Genomic DNA, 21,567 nt, shown 5'->3' with positions numbered 1-21,567 from the left:
TTTGGTTACGCTGGTGAGAAATCTCTCAGAGGAAAATGTGCGTTCACTGTCTAGCCCTGTACAGCCCCTCCAAACCCTGACGATGTCTTCCAGCTCAAGGGCTTAGGGCTAACCATATGGTGAAGTTGACAACACGTGGCTGTTTTTTTCATGATGAAGCTCTTTTACTTACAGTACTGTAGACAGCACACTGGCACACAGACAAGATCCTCTCCAAAACGTTCTCATCAACTGCAAGTATTTTAGAGAGTGAGAAGAGGCAAGCTCTTGTTTCCACCACATTTGCATTGGGATGATTTCGTTTCTGCTCAATTCTTGGAGTGTTTTAGACTGTGTTAGTCACACACGTCGTCCACGATCACTTGTCTCCACATCCATTTGAACATGGCCACTGGAGTGCAGTGAAGCTGTCAAGGTGAGACAACAGTGTGCTGCTGTGGTATTCTCATTTTCCATGCTCGTGTTTCACACTGGGAATCAAGCTTGAGATGAAGTGGATCTAAACGTCTGAAGCTGACTTGGTTAATGGGAGGCATGTGGATCTGAGTGGAAGATCAGCTTGTCGTTGTTTAACTGATGCAACCCTTACGGCTGCGTCTGCTGAGTCATGTGGAACACTGAGTTTATCGCGACACGTAGAAACCCTGAGTGCCCCTGGTGGCCTGAGTATGCTGGAGATGCTGTGAGAGGTTCTGTAGGATGTTTATAACTGAGGGCGATAGTGCTGATGAGGAGAGGCTAGCAAGCCAAACAAAGAGAGGGTCGAGATGGGGGTCAACTCTAAAAGGCATGCGATGTTATGACTTGACGTTCATTATTCAGTGATATGGAACATTTCTGCAGACCTCATGTTTCAGGTATGATGAGTTAATTGATGATGTCGACTGATAGGTTTGACTAGGCCTATTTGTTATTCATGTGTAGTCTGGGGTTTTTTATTATTATCATTACTATGTCTTCTCCATCGCCAACATTTTTTGAAACTGGCTATGTGATAGACAAAGGTATTCCACTCTGAAATATGTTCCAGACTAAACAGTATGGTGCCAGGACAATTAAAAAACTAACTGTTGCTTTCTTTTCCTGTGAAACATTGGCCCTGATAAATAACCCTGATCGTTAATGAGTTGCTAATTCACAATAAATAGCTTTCAGCAGTGAAAGCTAAACCTTCATAGGTTTGTCCATAAATCATCAAAGAAGAGGACAAAGAGGGTATTTAATATGATGAATTCATCACTGTTTATAGAAATGCTAATTGGCAGCTAACTGTGCAGTATAGTGGAGATATCTGGAGGTTCTGTGTCGCTTCGGGGGCGTCTGATGAAAAGTACCACCCACACCCAAGTAGAGGTCTGGGGTAGCAATCTTCAAGATGCAGACAACCTCATGAGCAAATGTAGTGTAAACATATTCTTATAAAAGCCAATTTGAGATGGATTTTCATCCGGATGCAACAAGTGGGGTTAAACCCTAATGTTTGCGCAATAACCTAAAGCGATCCGCTAGGTTAATGAGTAGATGAACGAAAGAATAAACAAATGGCTTGGTCTAACATTGATGATTCATGAATCTGTGCTTTACAGAACTGGTAAACTTGGAAGTTTGAACACAACACCCTTGCAGCAACAACAACAAAAACGGTATTATTAATGTCTGCTACGTCCTCTGTTTAGTATGGAGTGTTGAGGATCCACAGCTGCTGTATGAAGACAATATGCTAATGTTTCATTATCACATCATGGTGCATAATTACAAATGGGGCCTCTGACATGCAAGTCCCTCAGTTCTTTCAATAACCACTTTACATTCCCTCCAGCAACTCATTATTTGTGCAAAAGACGACCAAAATATCAAGGTATGGAGCCAACGTAACTGGTCATCATGGTACTTTTTCTTTGGTTTCTGTTATGTCTTCACGTACAACAGCAACAGGGATGGGAAGTAACCAAGTACAAATACTTTGTTACTGTACTAGATTTTTCTGGTATCAATACTTTACTATATATTTTTTTCATAACTTTTTACTTTCACTCCTTACATTTTTTACACAAATATCTGTACTTTCTAGTTCTTACTTTTTCAAGCCGGATTGTTACTTTAGTTTTGTATTTGGTGACATGATACATTTAATTTCTTGTCATTGCAGCCTTTTTTCATTTCCTGGTTATCATGCACAACAAACGTAAGCTAGTCTGCAAAGCTACAATGGAGCAAGGCACACTTGATGAAGACTGCTATAGTCTACTGTACTCTGCTCTAATCTGCTTTACTCTGTTTTAAGCTTCTCTGTTCTCTCTCCCCTCTTCTCCAATCCAAAAGTTTCAGTAATATTTTCGAAAAAAAGATTGGAAAGGTTCTAGCCTTTAGCCTAGCTAACAAGTTAAAGGAAAGCTGACGGTCCCTTTATACCTGCTAACCGGCTCACACATTTCAGAAAACAAATTAGGTTTTGCGCGGGGAATGAGAAAGCCAGGGAAACGTCTAAACCAATGATAATCGATTTCAAGACGTTCATTTGGGACGTCATATCCGTTTTTTTCCCGTGGTCAATTGTGTTGCAAGAACTGTACCACTTACTTCTCCGTTGTTTAGCAAAAGCAAACTACAATGGCTTATGCTAATAAAACAGATTTACCACCAAACCTCCCAGGTCTCAAAGTAAGCCCTCTCATTCCAGATGCAAGTGCAGCTGACGTTAACTAGCTGACTAGAAAGTGTTTTGAATGTTGCTAGTTGCTAGCTAGCTAGTGCAGTTAAGACTTTGTACATTGTGTATTACAGAATATGGATGCACTGCTTCGATGTCCAATTTGTTTCGAGTTCCTCAACATTGCTATGATGACCAAATGCTCCCACAACTGTAAGTCGAGAATGGATAATGCATAACACTTCAAAATGCATTATGCAAAATGCATGTCAGGCAAGTTTGTTGGCTGGAAACCGCTGCCTAGTTAGCTAGCTAGTGATGTCCTGCTTCAGCCATCCTGGAATCTCATGAATGTAAGGTCATTGTTTAACTTTTTATTTTTTATTTCAGTTTGCTCTTTGTGTATAAGGAAATTTCTCTCCTACAAGTTGCAATGCCCGGTGTGTAATTCAGTAAGTAAATGCTAAATCAATCCAAAATGCCAACCAAATCCAACTTGTTTGCCTCTGGGTTAATCTTGGATCAGGACCCAGAGTGTTTGTTTATGAATGTACATGTGTACAGTGTACACTGTAGAATACATTGTTTGAAGGATATTGTAAGACAGTTAAGAAGTAAGGCATGTCTGCATGAGTTATTCATTTCCATATGTGACAACACTTGACCCAAGTGTCTTTCCTTACAATTTCAGCCAACAACAGAACAAGACCTAAGGAACAACAGGATACTAGAGGACCTGGTCACAAACTTCCACAAAGCAAGGTAAGCTTCTTATAAGTATATTTCAATAACTTGGCAATTAACAACAATCAAATCGGGCTGCCTCCAGCTGTTTGAAGTGTTTGTTTCTAGACTCCCAGCAGACTGTATTTAACATAGGGCAGGAAGGAGAACCACTGTTCAGTCTAGTTCTCTGATGATTGGAGAGACTAAAAGCATAACAGACCACCTGCTCTTACAGATCAAAGAGAATGAGATGGAGAATAGAACCAAAGAAAGAGTGTATAATTGAGTAGATCAAAGAGGTTTAGGAATCTGTGTGTAAGTGAAGATGAATGATTCTGTGGAAACTTTAGAAACTCTGTCTGATTCAGTAAAAAAAAAAGTTATTATTTAAATTTGTGAGTGTGTGAATTACAATGCTAGACTAATGCTCAAACAGAACACAGAAGTGCTTTCCACAACCAAAATCAGTTTTGGCTACTTGATATAAATATCACATCTTTGGCTTTCAAAGTAGTACTCTATCGTACTCATATTGTAGTAAAGTAATTAAAATGAAATGGCCAATGTTTTTTACTACTATTATCACAATATCCCCTATAGACACTGGTACAGTAGCAGGTAAACATGGTTAAACCAGGCTAAGGCTGCCTGGGTTTACATCATCATAATAAACATATTCTCAGGGGATTTCAGGAACCTAAAACCTTCTCTCTAAGATTAGAATAAACCCCTTTTATTTGAGTGGATGCTGATGTTATTGACAAGATTACAAAGGGCCCGCAGGTAACCAACTTCTTAGCGTCACTGTTTGGATACCTGCCACCTAGCACTGATCCAACCCTTTATTGTAGATTTCCTTAAACAATCAAATGGAGATTTGTTCATAAGCCAAATTAATTAAGGATAGTCTGTTAATTATTTAGGATAGTCTCTAATGTTGAACTGCGTGACATCATTTAACTTCAAAATAGTGGGTAATTTCATCAGAATTTTTTCTGGAAGGAATGAGAACATACACAAATGAATGGGGTATATTTGGTTCATTGCACATATTGTTCAGCATGCCATATGTAGACATTTTGCCTGTTTATCAACTTAACATAGGACACTGACTGTATTCACCCTAGTATTGGAAAACCTGCTGAAATCAAATCAATGTTTCAGTTTGGGGCCAAATGCAGCCATGTCTCCTCAGTCATTCTTTAGTAATGTGATGGATGCTAAGAGCACTCTGTATTAACTGGGAAAGTTTGTACATTTGGTCCTTTGTGATCAATAAAGTTAATTGAACTGATCCTGTGATGGAAGCATAGATTATTCCCATTAAAATTGTCATAAATTCTTGGAAATGTGCTGAAAATTGTCTGCCCCTTTACGACCCTAGTTGAAATTGACAGGGAAGCATATCTTGAGACATCAAGGTACCCTCTATAAAAAAAAAATTACTCCCCTTAGCAGCAGTTTGAAAAACGGCATAGTTACTTTGTCAAAAGTTCAGGCTTTTATGAGTTCACATTAAAATGTTTATTTTTGTTACAGCTATATTTTCCTCAAGACTTATCCGTTGTTCCAACTTGCGTGAATCTGCTCTGTGGCGTCATCAAGTTTTTCTGAAAAAGGTCTCGTTTTAGAGGACTTTCTGATGCCCATCAGAGGTGACAGGAGATTGCTGCTCATGTGGTGGCTTCCTGCGTTGTCCTTTCATTTCCTCTTGTCTAGCGGTGAGCACGGAAAACAAGCAGCTTTTCACCCCAGCTCACCTACCGGAGTGTCACCTGCCGGAGTGTCACCTGCCGTAGTGTGACCTACCGGAGTGTCACCTGCCGTAGTGTGACCTACCGGAGTGTCACCTGCCGGAGTGTCACCTGCCGGGGTGTGACCTGCCGTAGTGTCACCTGCCGGTGTGTCACCTGCCGGAGTGTCACCTGCCGGAGTGTCACCTGCCGGAGTGTCACCTGCCGTAGTGTCCCCTGCCGGTGTGTCCCCTGCCGGTGTGTCACCTGCCGGGGTGTGACCTGCCGGAGTGTCACCTGCCGTAGTGTCACCTGCCGGAGTGTCACCTGCCGTAGTGTCACCTGCCGGAGTGTCACCTGCCGGAGTGTCACCTGCCGTAGTGTCACCTGCCGGAGTGTCACCTGCCGGGGTGTCACCTGCCGGGGTGTGACCTACCGGAGTGTCACCTGCCGGTGTGTCACCTGCCGGGGTGTGACCTACCGGAGTGTCACCTGCCGGTGTGTCACCTGCCGGGGTGGCACCCTGACACGTGGGAGAGAGAGCATCTCCACATGCACAGATTCATCCCTCACGTCTAGACACACGACACATTACAGCCCTTGGTACAACTAAGTTCCCGTCTTCTCCCTAGGTCATCTTAATATGTTGATCTTTTTGGGGAGCAAACAAACGTTCAGTTAAGTAATTCTTATAGTTCTGGGATCCCGAATCCCACTAAATTCCCTGACCATGTTTTTATCACAAGGGGCAAACTTAATTATTCAATGTAACATTTCCTCCTCTGTGTGTGGGTAAGGGAACGTTGGAATCAATATGCAACAGGACAATTGGAATCCAATTAGGGAACACTTTAAGGAGACTGTATCGACTCACTACCCAGCCTCCTGGTTGCTTCAGGTCTGCTGCTGGATGATTAATGAGCTTTCAGCTACAAATGCTGCTATAGCTGTAGGGTAGCCAGCTACTGTTCTGCTTCCGACATGATTCCTTTCTAACAACTCAATCCTAGGCTGTTAATTCAAGCCCTAATGTCCTCCACTAGCAGTGCCCCTCTGGTCTCCCAGCACCGTTACTGATGGCCCTCCTGAGGGAAATCTTAGTTGGGCTTCAACTCCAAACCATCGCTCGCCTATTATTTAGAAATGGCCCAGGCCTTACTGTGAATAGTAAATCAGTGAGGCAATCCCATCTCCCTGTCATGTAGGGTTAGATCATCCTCACCAGCTCCACCTGTGCTCCGCCCCTGCCACTGCACACCACCTGGAAGGGACGGGTGATAAATCTGGGATGACCTTGCTGGCTTCTCCTTCGCCTGCCATCCTGAGGATTCTTGTGCATGTGTGTAAGCCTAATGTCGCTGGATGTCTCGCATTCCATTTGATCCTGTGAGAGTGGTTGGTAGGAACCCATTTATCATTGGTGTGCTTTTCAAATTGCTAATGTATAAAAGCTCACACAATCTGTACCAGTTTCTGAGCCATTATTCATGCAAGGGGAAGCAGCGAGAATTGTAATTAGTGCCACTCATTCTTTTGGCAGATTTCACCTCTGCACTGGAACTGAATTGATTGTTCCAAGAAGTTAAATATTTGTATTTGAAGTTATGCTAAATCGGTCATACCAAAAGACTGTGATATATATCACGTGATCTTTGGGAAAGCAGAGAATGGCCTGTCTCTTAAAGGCATGGTTTGACAGTGCAGAGAATGGTCTGTCTCTCAAAGGCATGGTTATGACAGCGCTTCGTCTCGTTAACGTTACCTGCTAACTCGTTTTTATCTCCTGCCGTCTGGAGGATTGTTACTCAGTTGATCTGGCAGAGGGAGAGATTGGCCATATGCAGTATATTATCAGTCTGCATGTCCCAGTCAACATTTGCAAAGTTAGAATCCTGACAAAGTGGCAGAGTGGAGAGGCAGCCGGACGGTGAGGGAGGTAGCCGGATGGTGAGGGAGGCAGCCGGGCGGTGAGGGAGGCAGCTGAGGTGGTGAGGGAGGCAGCTGAGGCGGTGAGGGAGGCAGCCGGGCGGTGAGGGAGGCAGCTGAGGCGGTGAGGGAGGCAGCCGGACGGTGAGGGAGGCAGCCGGGCGGTGAGGGAGGCAGCCGGGCGGTGAGGGAGGCAGCTGAGGCGGTGAGGGAGGCAGCCGGGCGGTGAGGGAGGCAGCTGAGGCGGTGAGGGAGGCAGCTGAGGCGGTGAGGGAGGCAGCTGAGGCGGTGAGGGAGGCAGCCGGGCGGTGAGGGAGGCAGCTGAGGCGGTGAGGGAGGCAGCCGGACGGTGAGGGAGGCAGCCGGGCGGTGAGGGAGGCAGCCGGGCGGTGAGGGAGGCAGCTGAGGCGGTGAGGGAGGCAGCTGGGCGGTGAGGGAGGCAGCTGAGGCGGTGAGGGAGGCAGCCGGACGGTGAGGGAGGCAGCCGAGGCGGTGAGGGAGGCAGCCGGGCGGTGAGGGAGGCAGCCGGGCGGTGAGGGAGGCAGCTGGACGGTGAGGGAGGCAGCTGAGGCAGTGAGGGAGCCAGCTGAGGCGGTGAGGGAGGCAGCTGGACGGTGAGGGAGGCAGCTGGACGGTGAGGGAGGCAGCCGGGCTCTGAGTGAGGCAGCCGAGGCGGTGAGGGAGGCAGCCGGGCGGTGAGGGAGGCAGCCGGGCGGTGAGGGAGGCAGCCGGGCGGTGAGGGAGGCAGCCGGGCGGTGAGGGAGGCAGCCGGGCGGTGAGAGAGGCAGCTGAGGCGGTGAGGGAGGCAGCTGAGGCGGGCTTCTTGTCTCTGTTGTCACCTTTACCTGTCTCTCTGTCGTGTTGCAGTGATCTTGCCGTTTTCACAGTATTGGCGTTTTGGTGAACTTCACACACAGTACGTCAGGTATTGTAGAGAACTTTGCTTCAGTTCCAGGTAGCTTGATGCATTTCTCAAAATGTGTGATTATAAGCATTTCTGTCTTATTGATGTCATCTATTTAGTTTGATGAAGATTTATCAGTATGTTTTGATATACGAGTATTAAGGACATGGGGATACGAAACCCTTTGGATAAGTGCAGTTATTGAGGTTATACTGACTTGAAGAATGACTTGCGTACACTTGTACAAAAAGTCAACATGGCCTTCTCCTGTTATCTAACTGATAACTCTATCTCCTGTCCCTGTTATCTAACTGTTGCATAATCAGCTTTGCCACAGGGTTGACCATTTATACTGTCTCAGGTAACACCTGAGCTCCATAGGCAGGGTTTACATTTGTGAATGTAATTCGGTGTCCGTGTGTGACGGGTATTTAACAGCGGTAGCCACGCTCCGTCACAACAAGGCTTGTTCGCCACTCACTGGGCTGGAACGCACAACCTCCGACTTGCCAAGGGTGACCACTACCAACTAGGCCAAAGAAAAGCTAGCTATTTAATGACGCGGGTTGCCTGTTATATACTTGAGGAGTGAGTTTCACCGATTCACACCGGCTACTCGTGCAGTTTCATGCTTTTCATCTCTGTCTTTCACACGGGAGAGGAAACCACAGGCCAGGAGAGCATTCAGACTATGTCCAAGGCCCTCTGTTTTCCTGCTAAAGGTCACTGCTTTCCCCTCACTTTGTAAACTCTGAATTTGTTTGTCTGTTAAACAGTCTCCTGATGCCCAGCTTGTGTCGTGCTCTGTGTAGGATCTAAGGTTGTGTAGGCTCTAAGGTTGTGTAGGCTCTAAGGTTGTGTAGGATCTAAGGTTGTGTCCTGCTCTGTGTAGGATCTAAGGTTGTGTAGGCTCTAAGGTTGTGTAGGCTCTAAGGTTGTGTAGGATCTAAGGTTGTGTCGTGCTCTGTGTAGGATCTAAGGTTGTGTAGGCTCTAAGGTTGTGTAGGATCTAAGGTTGTGTCGTGCTCTGTGTAGGATCTAAGGTTGTGTCGTACTCTGTGTAGGATCTAAGGTTGTGTCCTGCTCTGTGTAGGATCTAAGGTTGTGTCCTGCTCTGTGTAGGATCTAAGGTTGTGTCCTGCTCTGTGTAGGATCTAAGGTTGTGTCGTGCTCTGTGTAGGATCTAAGGTTGTGTCCTGCTCTGTGTAGGATCTAAGGTTGTGTCATTCTGTCTTAGGTTCATGCATAATGAATCTGAATAGGTTTACCTGTGTCCTATTACTTAAGTATTACTTTAGAGGTGGGGGGGCAGGAGGCAGATGGGGGAAAATACTTCCAAGCCCTGGTGAATATGCAAGGCTGGCAGCAGTCCTGCATACCAGCCTGTGTGGACCTGCTCTAATGCCCAGACTAAAGACAAATAAAAGCGTTTCAATATGGAAAGCAGAGCAATGCACACCTCATTGATTCGAGTTTATGGCCCAGTAATGGGTCTACAGCGACCAGCTCTATTTGTTTGCTTTCCACATTTCCAAGATTGTGGCCAACTGGCCTTCCCACTCATGCTCAGCAGGGAAAAAGGGAGATGATTGGACAGTTACGTCAAAGGGCTCTGGTTGCTGTCGGTGACAGATGAACCTCCCTTCTCTCTGTGGTTCAAGGTTCAGTGCTCATCACAGTGTCCGTCACTGTCGTGGTCCTGCTTCGCTTCACATCTTCACCACCAGCTCGATTCACATTTTCGGGTTCACTTTTGATTTGGAAAACAACTGTTGACGTTACATAATTTGGTTGATTTGGAATGATCTGTCAATGCGGTTAACTGTTGAATCAATAGTAACCATGCATTATTGGTCGACATGATTTCAACATTGTCCAGAGTGTATTTACTCAGTCAGCCCCTGTCCTGTCTGGGAGGGCGTGCTCGTCTGGACACGGTGTGCGGAAATTGTGTCTGTGTACATTTTGAAGGTGGCGTTGACTCGACTGTTGCTGTTTCTCTCTCTCTGTCTCTCGCTCTCAATCTGTCTCTCTCTCTTTTGCTCTGTCTTTCGCTCTCACTCTGTCTCTCTTTCGCTCTGTGTCTCTCCCTCTCGCTCTCTCTCTGTCTCGCTCTCCGTATCATTCTCTCTCTCGCTCTATCCACGTCCCAGGCAGGAGTTGTCAGACTGTAACTTCGACTCGGTGAGACCACGTGACCTGGCCCCCAAGGCTCCAGCCCCAGCGTTCAGCTGCAAGAGCCCAAGACAGCCAGGCCCCAGAGATAAGGTTCCCAGGAAGGGTGAATCCATCATGCGTCACTTTCTGCAGAAGAAGCCCTCTGCCTCCACCACCACAACCTCTCCCCTTACAGAGACTCAGCAACGCCATCCAGAAGGACGGGGCACGAGACCATCAGCCTCTGGACACAAACACATCCAGAAAGACTCAGACGACAGCAGTCAGCTCCTGTCTGTAAAGGAGGAAAGCATTCAGGAGGAGATACCTGTTCCGATGCTGGTGTCCGTCAAAGAGGAGAGGACTGATGTCTCTGTGTCAGAGGAGACCACTGTCGACTCCCCCTCAACATCACAGGTCGTCAAAGGTGAGCTTTAGGAGGGCTTGTGTGTACCATACATTAGGGGTGGGGGGAAAAATAGATTTGCATTTGAATCGCGATTCAGGCTTCTAGAGATTCATATCAATTCACAAAATTCATTACCAAAAGATTCCCACCCCTACCATACATATATTGAATAATGTTGTCATTTAGAAGGTGTGTGGTCCAGTATGGGGGGATTTGAACCTGTGACCTCTTGATCTGCAGTGTCTTAACCACTGAGCAAGTAGTTGTTTCCACGTAATGCTTTTCCAATGCCATATCCAGACAAACTTTCACCTTAACAGATGTTCTTTCTCTCTAACTGACCTACACCACACTACACAGGCTGATGTGAAAATGGTTCCTATTTCTAAGCGGGTGTCTTCTCTTGTGTCTGTTGTGCAGTGGAGTGTCCTGTGTGTTCCGTGGGAATCTCCCAACATTTCATCAACAAGCACCTGGACACCTGTCTGACCCGAGGCCTGAAGAAGGAGAGCTTGAGAAGGTAACTACAGGGTTTCCTTGCCCTGGTACAAGGCAGGGGCCCTTTCAATTTGTTTTCCACTTCAAAAACTATTTGTACCTCCACCGTGCCTTGAGCATGGCCAATCCGGCTGCCCATCCGAGAGTTATGTTGACATATAAAATATTTTTTTCCCTCCACATTGCACGATGTGAGTTGTCAAAACAACAAAATAACACATAAAATCATGTAGAAACTTAAAACTCAGTAAAAATATTGTAAAACTCAGGAAAGAGTAGGTGTTCAAACTTATGACTGGTGTGCAATCCATCAAACATGCAATGTTTAGTATGCAACAGTCCCAATAAGTGAATTTACGCAAATCCACTTAACATGAAGCTGGTCCAAGACTGAGAATGTTACTTGCACGTTGAATGCTTTGCACACAATGTATCCAAGATTTCTAACTTTGGGACGTATATTTTCCACTAATCAAATTAGCGTCTCCTCTTTGGAATTTACAGCTGAGCAAAAACGTTTCCACCCCCCCTCCCCATACGATATTTGATGCATGGATTCACAGAATGATGGATGTTCTTTGGAGCTAAGGAAGGCTCTGTCAGATGAGACAGCGACGGAGCGCTTGCTCTGCGGGAAACCTTGATGTCGTGAGTGATGGATGTGGCCTGTTTCAGCTCTCACAGGCACTGATAACCAGATAGTTCCCAGTAGCATTAGCATTAGCATTAGCTCCTCCCTGTCCTCAGCATCACACACGGTGACGAGACACACACCTTCCAGAACGGTCTGTGTTCTAAATCTCTCTGAATCTCCACAGATGTTTAGCAAGATCTTTTTAAATCAAAGTCTAAATTGGGCTTAGATGGAGAGGGATAGGATAAGAACAGGTAAACTGACACCGTCTCAGCATCCAAGTTTTAAGAAGCAGCAGATTTATTTGCCTCACAGGTGATCGCCAATAATGGAGTAGAGCTTAAGGTTCTTCGCGGTCGCTGAAGCGCCTAGCTTCATCTGTCTGTCTGCATAGTAATGAACAGGACTGGAGTGTGGAATTGTGTAGATATTTCCACATAACACATTTGCATAATGCACACAGTGCCGTATCCAGGCATAAACTCTGCCTGGTTACAATCGGATCATAAAATATTAAATATGTACACCCAAGTGATATCATCAATTTGCCTGGGCTTAATTCAGTATCTTTCAGTCATCCTTCAGCAGTTTGAAGATACGAGGATCTGTCTGCATGTGATGGAAGCCTGCACGGTGATTAGAGTCAATTGCAATTGTGCTTGAATCAGCTGTGTGTTTCAGTAGCACATACCACAAGCTGTAAAAATGTATATTTCCCAACAAAATTGAAGATCAATTTTAAAAAGGACGCCGTCTCTTTTAATACTCGTTAACATCTTATGCTTTCTGAGTTACTAAACCATTTTGTATGCTACTGTCTGTCTTTACAAATCCCCATGGAAAATGTTGCAACTGAGGACACAACCATTTCCAACAGCCTCTGGTGTACGAGTGTACGATCTTCGTCACTCATGTCATGTCTTCCTCGCAGTGGTATTTGTTCCTATGGTGAGCTTGTGTCGGGCCGTATGACTAAGGATGTATTCCTAGTAATACAGTCGATAAGTGGCCTGCAGCTTGGTTTGGCAGAACACATGGAATGGAGCCATTATCAACAAGAGGATGCAATATCTTTTGGCACGTTTAGTTGTCAGTCGTTTGTCCTGAGAGCTGCTTGTGTATCTGTAATTATAATGATGTACAGCGAAGATTATCTTTGTTGGACCATTACCCCAAAGTTGGTTTTGCATTTATGTAAATTTACATTTAGTCATTTAGCAGACGCTCTTATCCAGAGCAACTTACAGTAAGTACAGTGACAGTCCCCCCGAGGCAAGTAGGGTGAAGTGCCTTGCCCAAGGACACAACGTCATTTGGCACAGCCAGGAATCGAACCAGCGACCTTCTGATTACTAGCCCGATACCCTAACCGCTCAGCCATCTGAATCCCCCCTTTCTTAAACAATATGACCTTAGGCAGATGTTGTTTGCCTATACATACATACTGTGTAAAACATTTGCATTCACATGAACATTTTCACAGCAGTTCAGAATTGCTTAAAGCAAAACCAACACGTTTTACTCCAGGTAATAACTGTATTCAGTTATGATTTATTACAGTCTCTCACACCATATCCTCTACTGGCTCAATGTCATGTACTGCACAATCCCGTGAATATGGCCCCAAAACCAGCTGATTTGTTCAAGGCTGTGGTGGGATGGTAACCTGAAGTCGGGAAGTTTTCAAAAAACACTTGGCAGGTGATGAGATGAACCATCACGGGCTTCAACCAAGCCGTAGCTGCCAGTAGCTCCTCAAAGGACACTGATTGGTCCAAACCACTCTGTTTCAGACACAAACAAATAAATTGTAGCTTGGCTAGATGGATTCTCGCGCGATTTCGCTAAACTTGCCGTCTTGTGGTTAAAGTGATGGTGCCGCCCTGGCTACAGTCACACAGCAGCTGAATGTCGCCCCAATCAGATTTTCCCCTCAAATGGATTTGGGCCAATTTCCAACGTGGTCTGAAATCGGATACAGGTCTGACTTCAGTCTGACTCCTGTCACATTGGAATTGAGCCCCAAAAATCTGATCTGTTATGAGGAGCATTAAGGCTTGCGTGTGCCCTCTGCCAGTTCAGTAGGGGGTGACGGTGACAGGAGACGCCCCATGGCCAAGCTGGTGTACACCCTGCTGTCCACGCAGGAGCTGAAGAGGAGGCTGAAGGACTGTCACCTGTCTGCCACTGGTCCTCGACCCCACCTGGAGCAGAGACTCCAGGAGTTTGTCCACATCTACAACTCCCAGTGCGACTCCCTCCAACCCAAATCAGGTGAGGGAGAAGAACCGGAGACATGAAGGTTTTTCTGTTTTGTTTCTTTACAAGGTTTCGCTTCTTTTTAGTAGATAGTAGATACAATAAAGAACTTCTTTATCAGCCACCATTACAATTCCCGGTGCGTCTCCCTCCGATTCAAATCAGGTTGATTTGACAATTTCACTTCTTTTAAGGAGCTAGTAGATAAGAGTTCTTTATGGTATCAGGTAGCAGAACTCTCTCAAACAATCATCTGTAATCGATTTCCAGTAAAGGAGTAAGACTGAGATTCTTTCATTGACAGTTTGAATACTAGGGCACTGTGGCTTAGACTGAGCTGAAAAGAGATTAATTTGAAAGCAGGAGATTGGGCATAATGACAAGTGTCTGAAAATGTTGTATTTCAACAACATTGCTTCCTCTAGAAGCTCTGAAATGATACCTGCTAATGTACACTTCAAAGGGTGTGTGTGTTTGTGTGTGTGTGTGTTTGTGTGTGTGTGTGTTTGTGTGTGTTCCCTGAGGGGGAGTCTGATGCACCACTCAGCATCTGATTGTTTATCTCTGTGTAGGTGTGCTTACAGGGTACCAGAAGTGTTTCCATATATAATCAGGCAATTTGTCGTTTTCAGTCATTGAGAATTTCTGACATGCCGTTGAGCATACACATGGGACAAGCTGCGTCACCTTGAGTTGATTTATTTTATTTTTTACAGGGACAGTGCACATTAATCAACATTTCAGGAGAAAACCTTAGAAAAAACAGGTCATTTCTGGTTATTGATATGTCCTTTTATAATGTATGCCCTAGTAAAAACATCTGGCACTACACATACTAAGATAATTGCATTAAGTTGTTCATGGACTTTCGGTGTAGCATGTGGATGTCCATATGCAATTTGATAGCGGACCACCCAGAAATATTAAATAAATTGTGTTGTTTATTCAGGAAAATATTTGGATTGGCAAGAAACTGTTTAAGAAAGGAATTATAAATAAACCTTTAGCAAGGAGAGGTGTGCAGCCTCGTTTCTTCTCCCCATCCCTGCTGAGGATCAGGTGTGTGGAGGCAATCTGCTGGGTGTGTGTGACTGGGACCAGGCTCTCAGATGGCTGTGACTCTGATTTACAGTTTCCCCACGTTGACCTATTCCCCAGCCAATCTTGCTCGTCTCACACACACACACAGGCACACGTGCGCGCACACACACACCACGCACATGTTCAGCCAAGCCAAAATCTCAGCTTGGATTTCTAAAAGCCATTCATTACTGCAGAGAACCAATGACTCACTAATCTTACTTTTGGCTTAAGTTCTTCCCAAAGTGATGAATGTCTGCAGGGTTGTCCACACTGGCTGAAGATAGATCTCTCTCTCTCTATACACACACACACACACATACACACACACACACTTAAGTAGCGGCCCTTTTCAAACTGTTCTGTATGATTGAAGACGAGGGACCGCTGTGCTCCGTTCGAGGTAGGCACTTAATGTCTTGGTTGTTACCGTTTGAGTCGGGGGATAAAAGACCGTCAACAACACATGTAACTAAAGCAGCCTGCTGAGATCATTACATTAGAAAACGGTCTGAAACACCAGAAGAATGTGGACATCTAACGGTAGAGCCGTTAGATTTGAAATAGTTGCTCAAGTTTCCTGTTGTTCAGTTCTTAAGGATCTCTGAGGAGTCCACATCTCTGGCTGCAGTCTTGTGGGTCCAAACTCAAACGCAGGGAACAGCCCTGTTGATATAAACAAAACCAAGTGTGGAGCCCCGTGGGTCATAGACGTCTATCTCCTGTAAACAGCTGAAGACATCGCCAAAGAAGTGGAGGCCGCTGAGAAGATTAGGAACCAGCTACAGCGCCAAACCAAACGCGTACGTCACAGCAATCGTCGTCGAGAGACAATTCTCTCAGTAGCCTCTGAAACAAATCAGAGCTATAACGATTATAAAGTCCTTGTTTAGTAAACCAGCATATTTTATCAATAACTACAAACTTTGCAAATGATTTCATTGCTCTGTTTCTTTCCGTTCAATGTGTCTCACAGGCCATGGTGTTCAGCAAGAACCCATCGGAAGAAGAGATCGACAAGCTGCATTCAAATTACAGTAAGTTCTCTCCATCGATTGATTGACAGCGGGAGTTGTTTTTTTTCCTTCCCTTTGTGCGAGATCAACACGGGGGGGGGGGGGGGGGGGGGGTTAGAGTGACTGTCTGCGACAGGAAGTTCACAGACTATTGGTGATGGCCTGATTACATGTAGAACTTGAAGAAGTATCTGGTTTGGCTGTGAAAGTGCCATGTCAATTTAAATCAATTACCAAATACAAGCTCAAGACTAAATCAAAGTCGTTATTACATATATGTAAGGTGCAGGTGTCTGATACACTCAAGCTGAGCATCTCAGAGGACTGGACTAAGAATACAGGAATGAAGGGCAGTTAAATAGGATCACGATATGGGAGGTTTTACTCTCACAAGAAACATTAGGGAGATGACAATCAGCATAGCCTCTGCAAGCAGATTCACGGGTCTAGATGGCTTTTGTTTAAGCTTCAGAGAGCGCTCCTTGATATTGGACCTGACATCCCATGTTCTCATGAGCTCATATAGCAGGGTATAGATCAAACATGTTTTATTATATTCAGAACATTCAAAACAGTAAAAAAGTAATATAGTAATTATTTGTCATATTTATTATTGTTAATTGATCAGTGGTTTGTGACAGACCTCTTTGTACTGTACTGTAAACACAGACATGATAAAGCAGCGTTTGGCTTTCTCTTAGATTGATAAAACCTGTACAGCCTGTCCACCTTTCAGTTAGTTGTCATCTTAAATCAATACCTCCATCAGTCGCAGCAGTGCGCGCTTTCTAAATGCTCACCTAGGAGTCGTTTTCTCTCTGATTCTGCAAGTCCTGCACTCAGACCAGAACACAGACGAATAATGAAAGAGTCCGACTTCATCGTCCTCAAGAAGTGCTTCCTCTGCTCTGTGTGTGAGTGAAGCCAGAGGTCTTTAACACCGTTTTCCACTCGCTGTCTGAAGGTGATGCATGCCAGTTGGGTCACATCTAGAGACAGGTGATCGATACTTACAGGAACACCTCGTTTCACAGGGTGTCAGTCGAGGGGGTATCATCTTGGGGAGCTTGAAGCAGAGTATTGCCAGGAAGACCATGAACTCCCCATTAAACCTGGTTCTCTGTAATTTATCTGAACTCAACAGTGGAGAGTGTTGGAAGCAGGTAGCCCATGTGTGTGTAGTGGAGAGGTGTGTATGTGTATAGGGGGGGGGCTGTGTGTGTGTGTGTGTAGTGGAGAGGTGTGTATGTGTATAGGGGGGGGGCTGTGTGTGTGTGTGTAGTGGAGAGGTGTGTATGTGTATAGGGGGGGGGCTGTGTGTGTGTGTGTGTAGTGGAGAGGTGTGTATGTGTATAGGGGGGGGGCTGTGTGTGTGTGTGTGTAGTGGAGAGGTGTGGATGTGTATAGGGGGGGGGCTGTGTGTGTGTGTGTGTAGTGGAGAGGTGTGTATGTGTATAGGGGGGGGGCTGTGTGTGTGTAGTGGGGTGGGAGGTGTGTATGTGTATAGGGGGGGGGCTGTGTGTGTGTGTGTGTAGTGGAGAGGTGTGTATGTGTATAGGGGGGGGGGCTGTGTGTGTGTGTGTGTAGTGGAGAGGTGTGTATGTGTATAGGGGGGGGGCTGTGTGTGTGTGTGTGTGTAGTGGGGTGGGAGGTGTGTATGTGTATAGGGGGGGGGCTGTGTGTGTGTGTGTGTAGTGGAGAGGTGTGTATGTGTATAGGGGGGGGGCTGTGTGTGTGTGTGTGTAGTGGAGAGGTGTGTATGTGTATAGGGGGGGGGGCTGTGTGTGTGTGTGTGTAGTGGAGAGGTGTGTATGTGTATAGGGGGGGGGCTGTGTGTGTGTGTGTGTAGTGGAGAGGTGTGTATGTGTATAGGGGGGGGGCTGTGTGTGTGTGTGTGTAGTGGAGAGGTGTGGATGGGGGGTTATGAATGTTGCAGGGGAAGAGGTGTGTGTTGCGGTGTGCTGTGTGTGTAGTGGGGGGGGGGGGGGGGGTGGAGGATAGTCTGCCACTCAAGCTACCTGTTGAGGTGATGAAGCAACAGGCAGAGACTCCAAGACACGCCCAGAAAGGGGCGGGGCTTCCACCCGAGCCCAGGAAGATCGGTCACTTGTTCATGAACTCATGAATCATCTCCAATCCTAACCAGACTGAGTGTTTGCTTTCTCTTAAGGGCAGAGCTGAGATCAGGACGAGGAGATGGAGGGGCAGTTTGCCAGGTGGAGCTGATTCAGAGGAGGGAGATGGAGGGGCAGTTTGCCAGGTGGAGCTGATTCAGAGGAGGGAGATGGAGGGGCAGTTTGCCAGGTGGAGCTGATTCAGAGGAGGGAGATGGAGGGGCAGTTTGCCAGGTGGAGCTGATTCAGAGGAGGGAGATGGAGGGGCAGTTTGCCAGGTGGAGCTGATTCAGAGGAGGGAGATGGAGGGGCAGTTTGCCAGGTGGAGCTGATTCAGAGGAGGGAGATGGAGGGGCAGTTTGCCAGGTGGAGCTGATTCAGAGGAGGGAGATGGAGGGGCAGTTTGCCAGGTGGAGCTGATTCAGAGGAGGGAGATGGAGGGGCAGTTTGCCAGGTGGAGCTGATTCAGAGGAGGGAGATGGAGGGGCAGTTTGCCAGGTGGAGCTGATTCAGAGGAGGGAGATGGAGGGGCAGTTTGCCAGGTGGAGCTGATTCAGAGGAGGGAGATGGAGGGGCAGTTTGCCAGGTGGAGCTGATTCAGAGGAGGGAGATGGAGGGGCAGTTTGCCAGGTGGAGCTGATTCAGAGGAGGGAGATGGAGGGGCAGTTTGCCAGGTGGAGCTGATTCAGAGGAGGGAGATGGAGGGGCAGTTTGCCAGGTGGAGCTTGTAGCGGGGTCTCGTCGTGTTAAAATAGAAATACTTAATTTATCATAAAGTTCGGGGCACCACCCTAATATTGGTTTAGGACATTAGGGAATCCTATATTTAACATGTAATAATCAGTCTCATCTTTAGGAATGAATTCGTTCTAAGTGTAGAGCCAATCGTAGCATCAGTGAACACGCACGTCAAAATATCTTTACAATGAATTTATTCAAGTAAGGTAAACAGATCTTATGAACAAGTTAGATTATGGGTTTGATATGAGTTATTGGTTTCAATGAACAGAATGAAATGGACTAACTTAAAGAAAGACAGAAATGGTAAGTCAGTGATTACATCCTTACAAATCATAAACAGAGCTCACGCCAATGCCATGTCTGGGAGGAAAGAGCGTTAGCCATAGTTACGTTTGATCAGGGGTTGATCAATGAGGTTGAGGGCGGTTTGCGCCAAAGGTCCATTTGAAGAATCGGAAGTGAAAGCACGGCTGCGCTGCAAGGTCGTGTGGCTGAATCTGCGGGATCTCAGTCAAGTCGCAATGATAATTGCGTTTTGGGTTCTTCTGTTGAAACGTCCAGATAGTGTCGCGATCACTATAAAGTTGAATCTCAGGAGAAGCTTGGGGACGTCCTTTGGAACGCCAATCCCGATGGCGTTCATGCCATGGTTGGTTTCGCTGGAGTCCGAGATTAATGGTCATCTCAGATATTTATACAGTTCAGAGTTCGAGGGAGGACCTGTCTGGGTCAGACGTTGATTGGGGGAAGCTGGGTTGTCAACTCTCCCCTCCTTCCTTCACACCTACCAAAGGTGTGGTCTGGTCTCTGGCTGGTTCAAAAGATCATTCAAATATTGTTCTGGACATCTTGGTACAGTTACAAAATATAGTTGAATGATTGTTTTATTATGACAGCTTTGTGTAGATACCAATAATGACATGGTTATCTTTCAGGAAGAAGGATTAGTTACTAGAATCAAAATTTCAGTGAACACAACATTAAAACAAAGTAACAAACATGACACAAATATCCCTCTCATAATTCTCCACCTTGTACTCTCGTGGTAAAGGTGAAGTCTGAAGAACTTTCCTCAAAAGTTCTGATTAAGGTATGTTCTTTGTTCAACTGCCGCCAAAACGGATGCAAATGGTTTCTGGAGACGTGTTGTCTCAAGCAGGCCCTTTGAAGCTTGCAAGCTAGCAGGAGGGCTGAGATTAGGGAGGTCCCCCCCCCATTTCTATGGTTCCTTTGCATCGGCATTTGGTGGGTAATCAGCATACTGAGGGTGTCACAAAGGCTGATTAGGTTTGTGATTGAATCACTCTTCAGGTGTGGCAAGATGTTGGCTCCGTGTGGTCTTGCTGACCTCACTACAAGCTGATTCAGAGGAGGGAGATGGAGGGGCAGTTGGCCAGGTGGAGCTGATTCAGAGGAGGGAGATGGAGGGGCAGTTTGCCAGGTGGAGCTGATTCAGAGGAGGGAGATGGAGGGGCAGTTTGCCAGGTGGAGCTGATTCAGAGGAGGGAGATGGAGGGGCAGTTTGCCAGGTGGAGCTGATTCAGAGGAGGGAGATGAAAGCGGACTGGAAATAGCCAGACGGAGCTAACTTTGAGAAAAGGGGGATATTGAAATATTGATTTGACTCCCGGTGGGTGGGATGCTATAAATAGCCTCAGCTCGGCGATAACCGTTTATTAATCAAAGGAGGTGGAGAATGACTCACTCTTCTGGTGAGGGAAATTGGTGAATGGGCCAATAGGAGGGAGGGAGGGGATGGGGGGAGGGGGGGAGGGAGGGGGGGGGGGCGCTCTTTCTGTGAACTTTCAGAGGTGTCATTTTACCGTACCATTTTACATAGTCCGCACCCCTGCACTTGTCCGCTCTCTCTGCATCAGATGGTGGGTTTGACTTCGGCCACAGCAGCGCAGACACCTGGACAGCATCTTCTTGATCATGTGGTCTCTATTCGTCCGACATGTGTTCCATGCGGCCCAGTCCTCTTCAGTGGCCAGCCCTACTGGGAGGGGGGGTCTGATCCTGGCTGGCTTTTGAACATTGTTTATTTCTCAGATGTTTTTTGCACTCAATGTTCCCTCAGAGCTTGTCATTGCAACTGCTGTCATGTCACTCTGCAGCACATGTTTGTACTTCAAACGGCACTCCACAAAGGCATCAATGCTACTTCCAAAATGAGGTTATGTATCCTCACATTTCTTTCATTCAAAGCTCTTCAGAAGATCTCCACATGCTGATTGTTTCTCTGGTGGAGGTTAAATCCATCATTTTTGGGATTATTGCCCGCAATTAACCTATTGCCCTCTCTCTCTCTCGCCCGCCCGCCTGCCGCCGCGCACGCACCCGTTTAACGTTCCCATGACGACTGTTTGCCCACCATCAACTGAAGAAGGTTCGCCATTAAGGACATCTGGTCGATGGGGACTGTGTCATTCCCGATTCCCTACATGAGATCAGATCAGAGTGTCTCTCTTTCTCTGTCTGTCTGTGTGTGTGTCTCTCTCTCTCTCTCTGTCTGTGTGTCTTTCTGTCTGTGTCTCTCTCTCTCTCTCTGTCTGTCTGTGTCTCTCTCTCTCTGTCTCTCTGTCTGTCTGTATTTCTGTCTGTCTGTCTCTGTCTGGAGAATGACTTCCGAACGGCTTCAAAAAGGTTCTGGACCACCATCCGGCGGCTCAGGAGGGGGAAGCAGTGCTCTGTCAACACTGTATACGGTGGGGATGGTG

General features: G+C 46.3%; 1 protein-coding gene across 2 annotated transcripts in view; it reads left to right on the top strand.

Moving 5' to 3' along the window:
• The first annotated feature begins 2,547 nt into the window (after positions 1 to 2,547).
• rad18 (RAD18 E3 ubiquitin protein ligase) overlaps positions 2,548 to 21,567 on the top strand; it is a 42,603-nt gene continuing 23,583 nt past the window's right edge. For both annotated transcript variants that reach the window (XM_047025336.1, XM_047025335.1), the window contains exons 1-9: positions 2,548 to 2,661; positions 2,785 to 2,863; positions 3,041 to 3,102; positions 3,342 to 3,412; positions 10,093 to 10,523; positions 10,926 to 11,025; positions 13,715 to 13,911; positions 15,709 to 15,779; positions 15,953 to 16,013. In XM_047025336.1, coding sequence (XP_046881292.1) covers positions 2,611 to 2,661; positions 2,785 to 2,863; positions 3,041 to 3,102; positions 3,342 to 3,412; positions 10,093 to 10,523; positions 10,926 to 11,025; positions 13,715 to 13,911; positions 15,709 to 15,779; positions 15,953 to 16,013 — 1,123 coding nt within the window. In that variant the 5' untranslated portion in view covers positions 2,548 to 2,610. The remainder of the gene's footprint in view (positions 2,662 to 2,784; positions 2,864 to 3,040; positions 3,103 to 3,341; positions 3,413 to 10,092; positions 10,524 to 10,925; positions 11,026 to 13,714; positions 13,912 to 15,708; positions 15,780 to 15,952; positions 16,014 to 21,567) is intronic.

This window comes from Hypomesus transpacificus, chromosome 9, assembly GCF_021917145.1.
Source record: "Hypomesus transpacificus isolate Combined female chromosome 9, fHypTra1, whole genome shotgun sequence".
Lineage (NCBI taxonomy): Eukaryota > Metazoa > Chordata > Actinopteri > Osmeriformes > Osmeridae > Hypomesus > Hypomesus transpacificus.
Note: the sequence above shows the minus strand (reverse complement) of the source record. Positions and strands in the feature narration are given on the sequence as shown.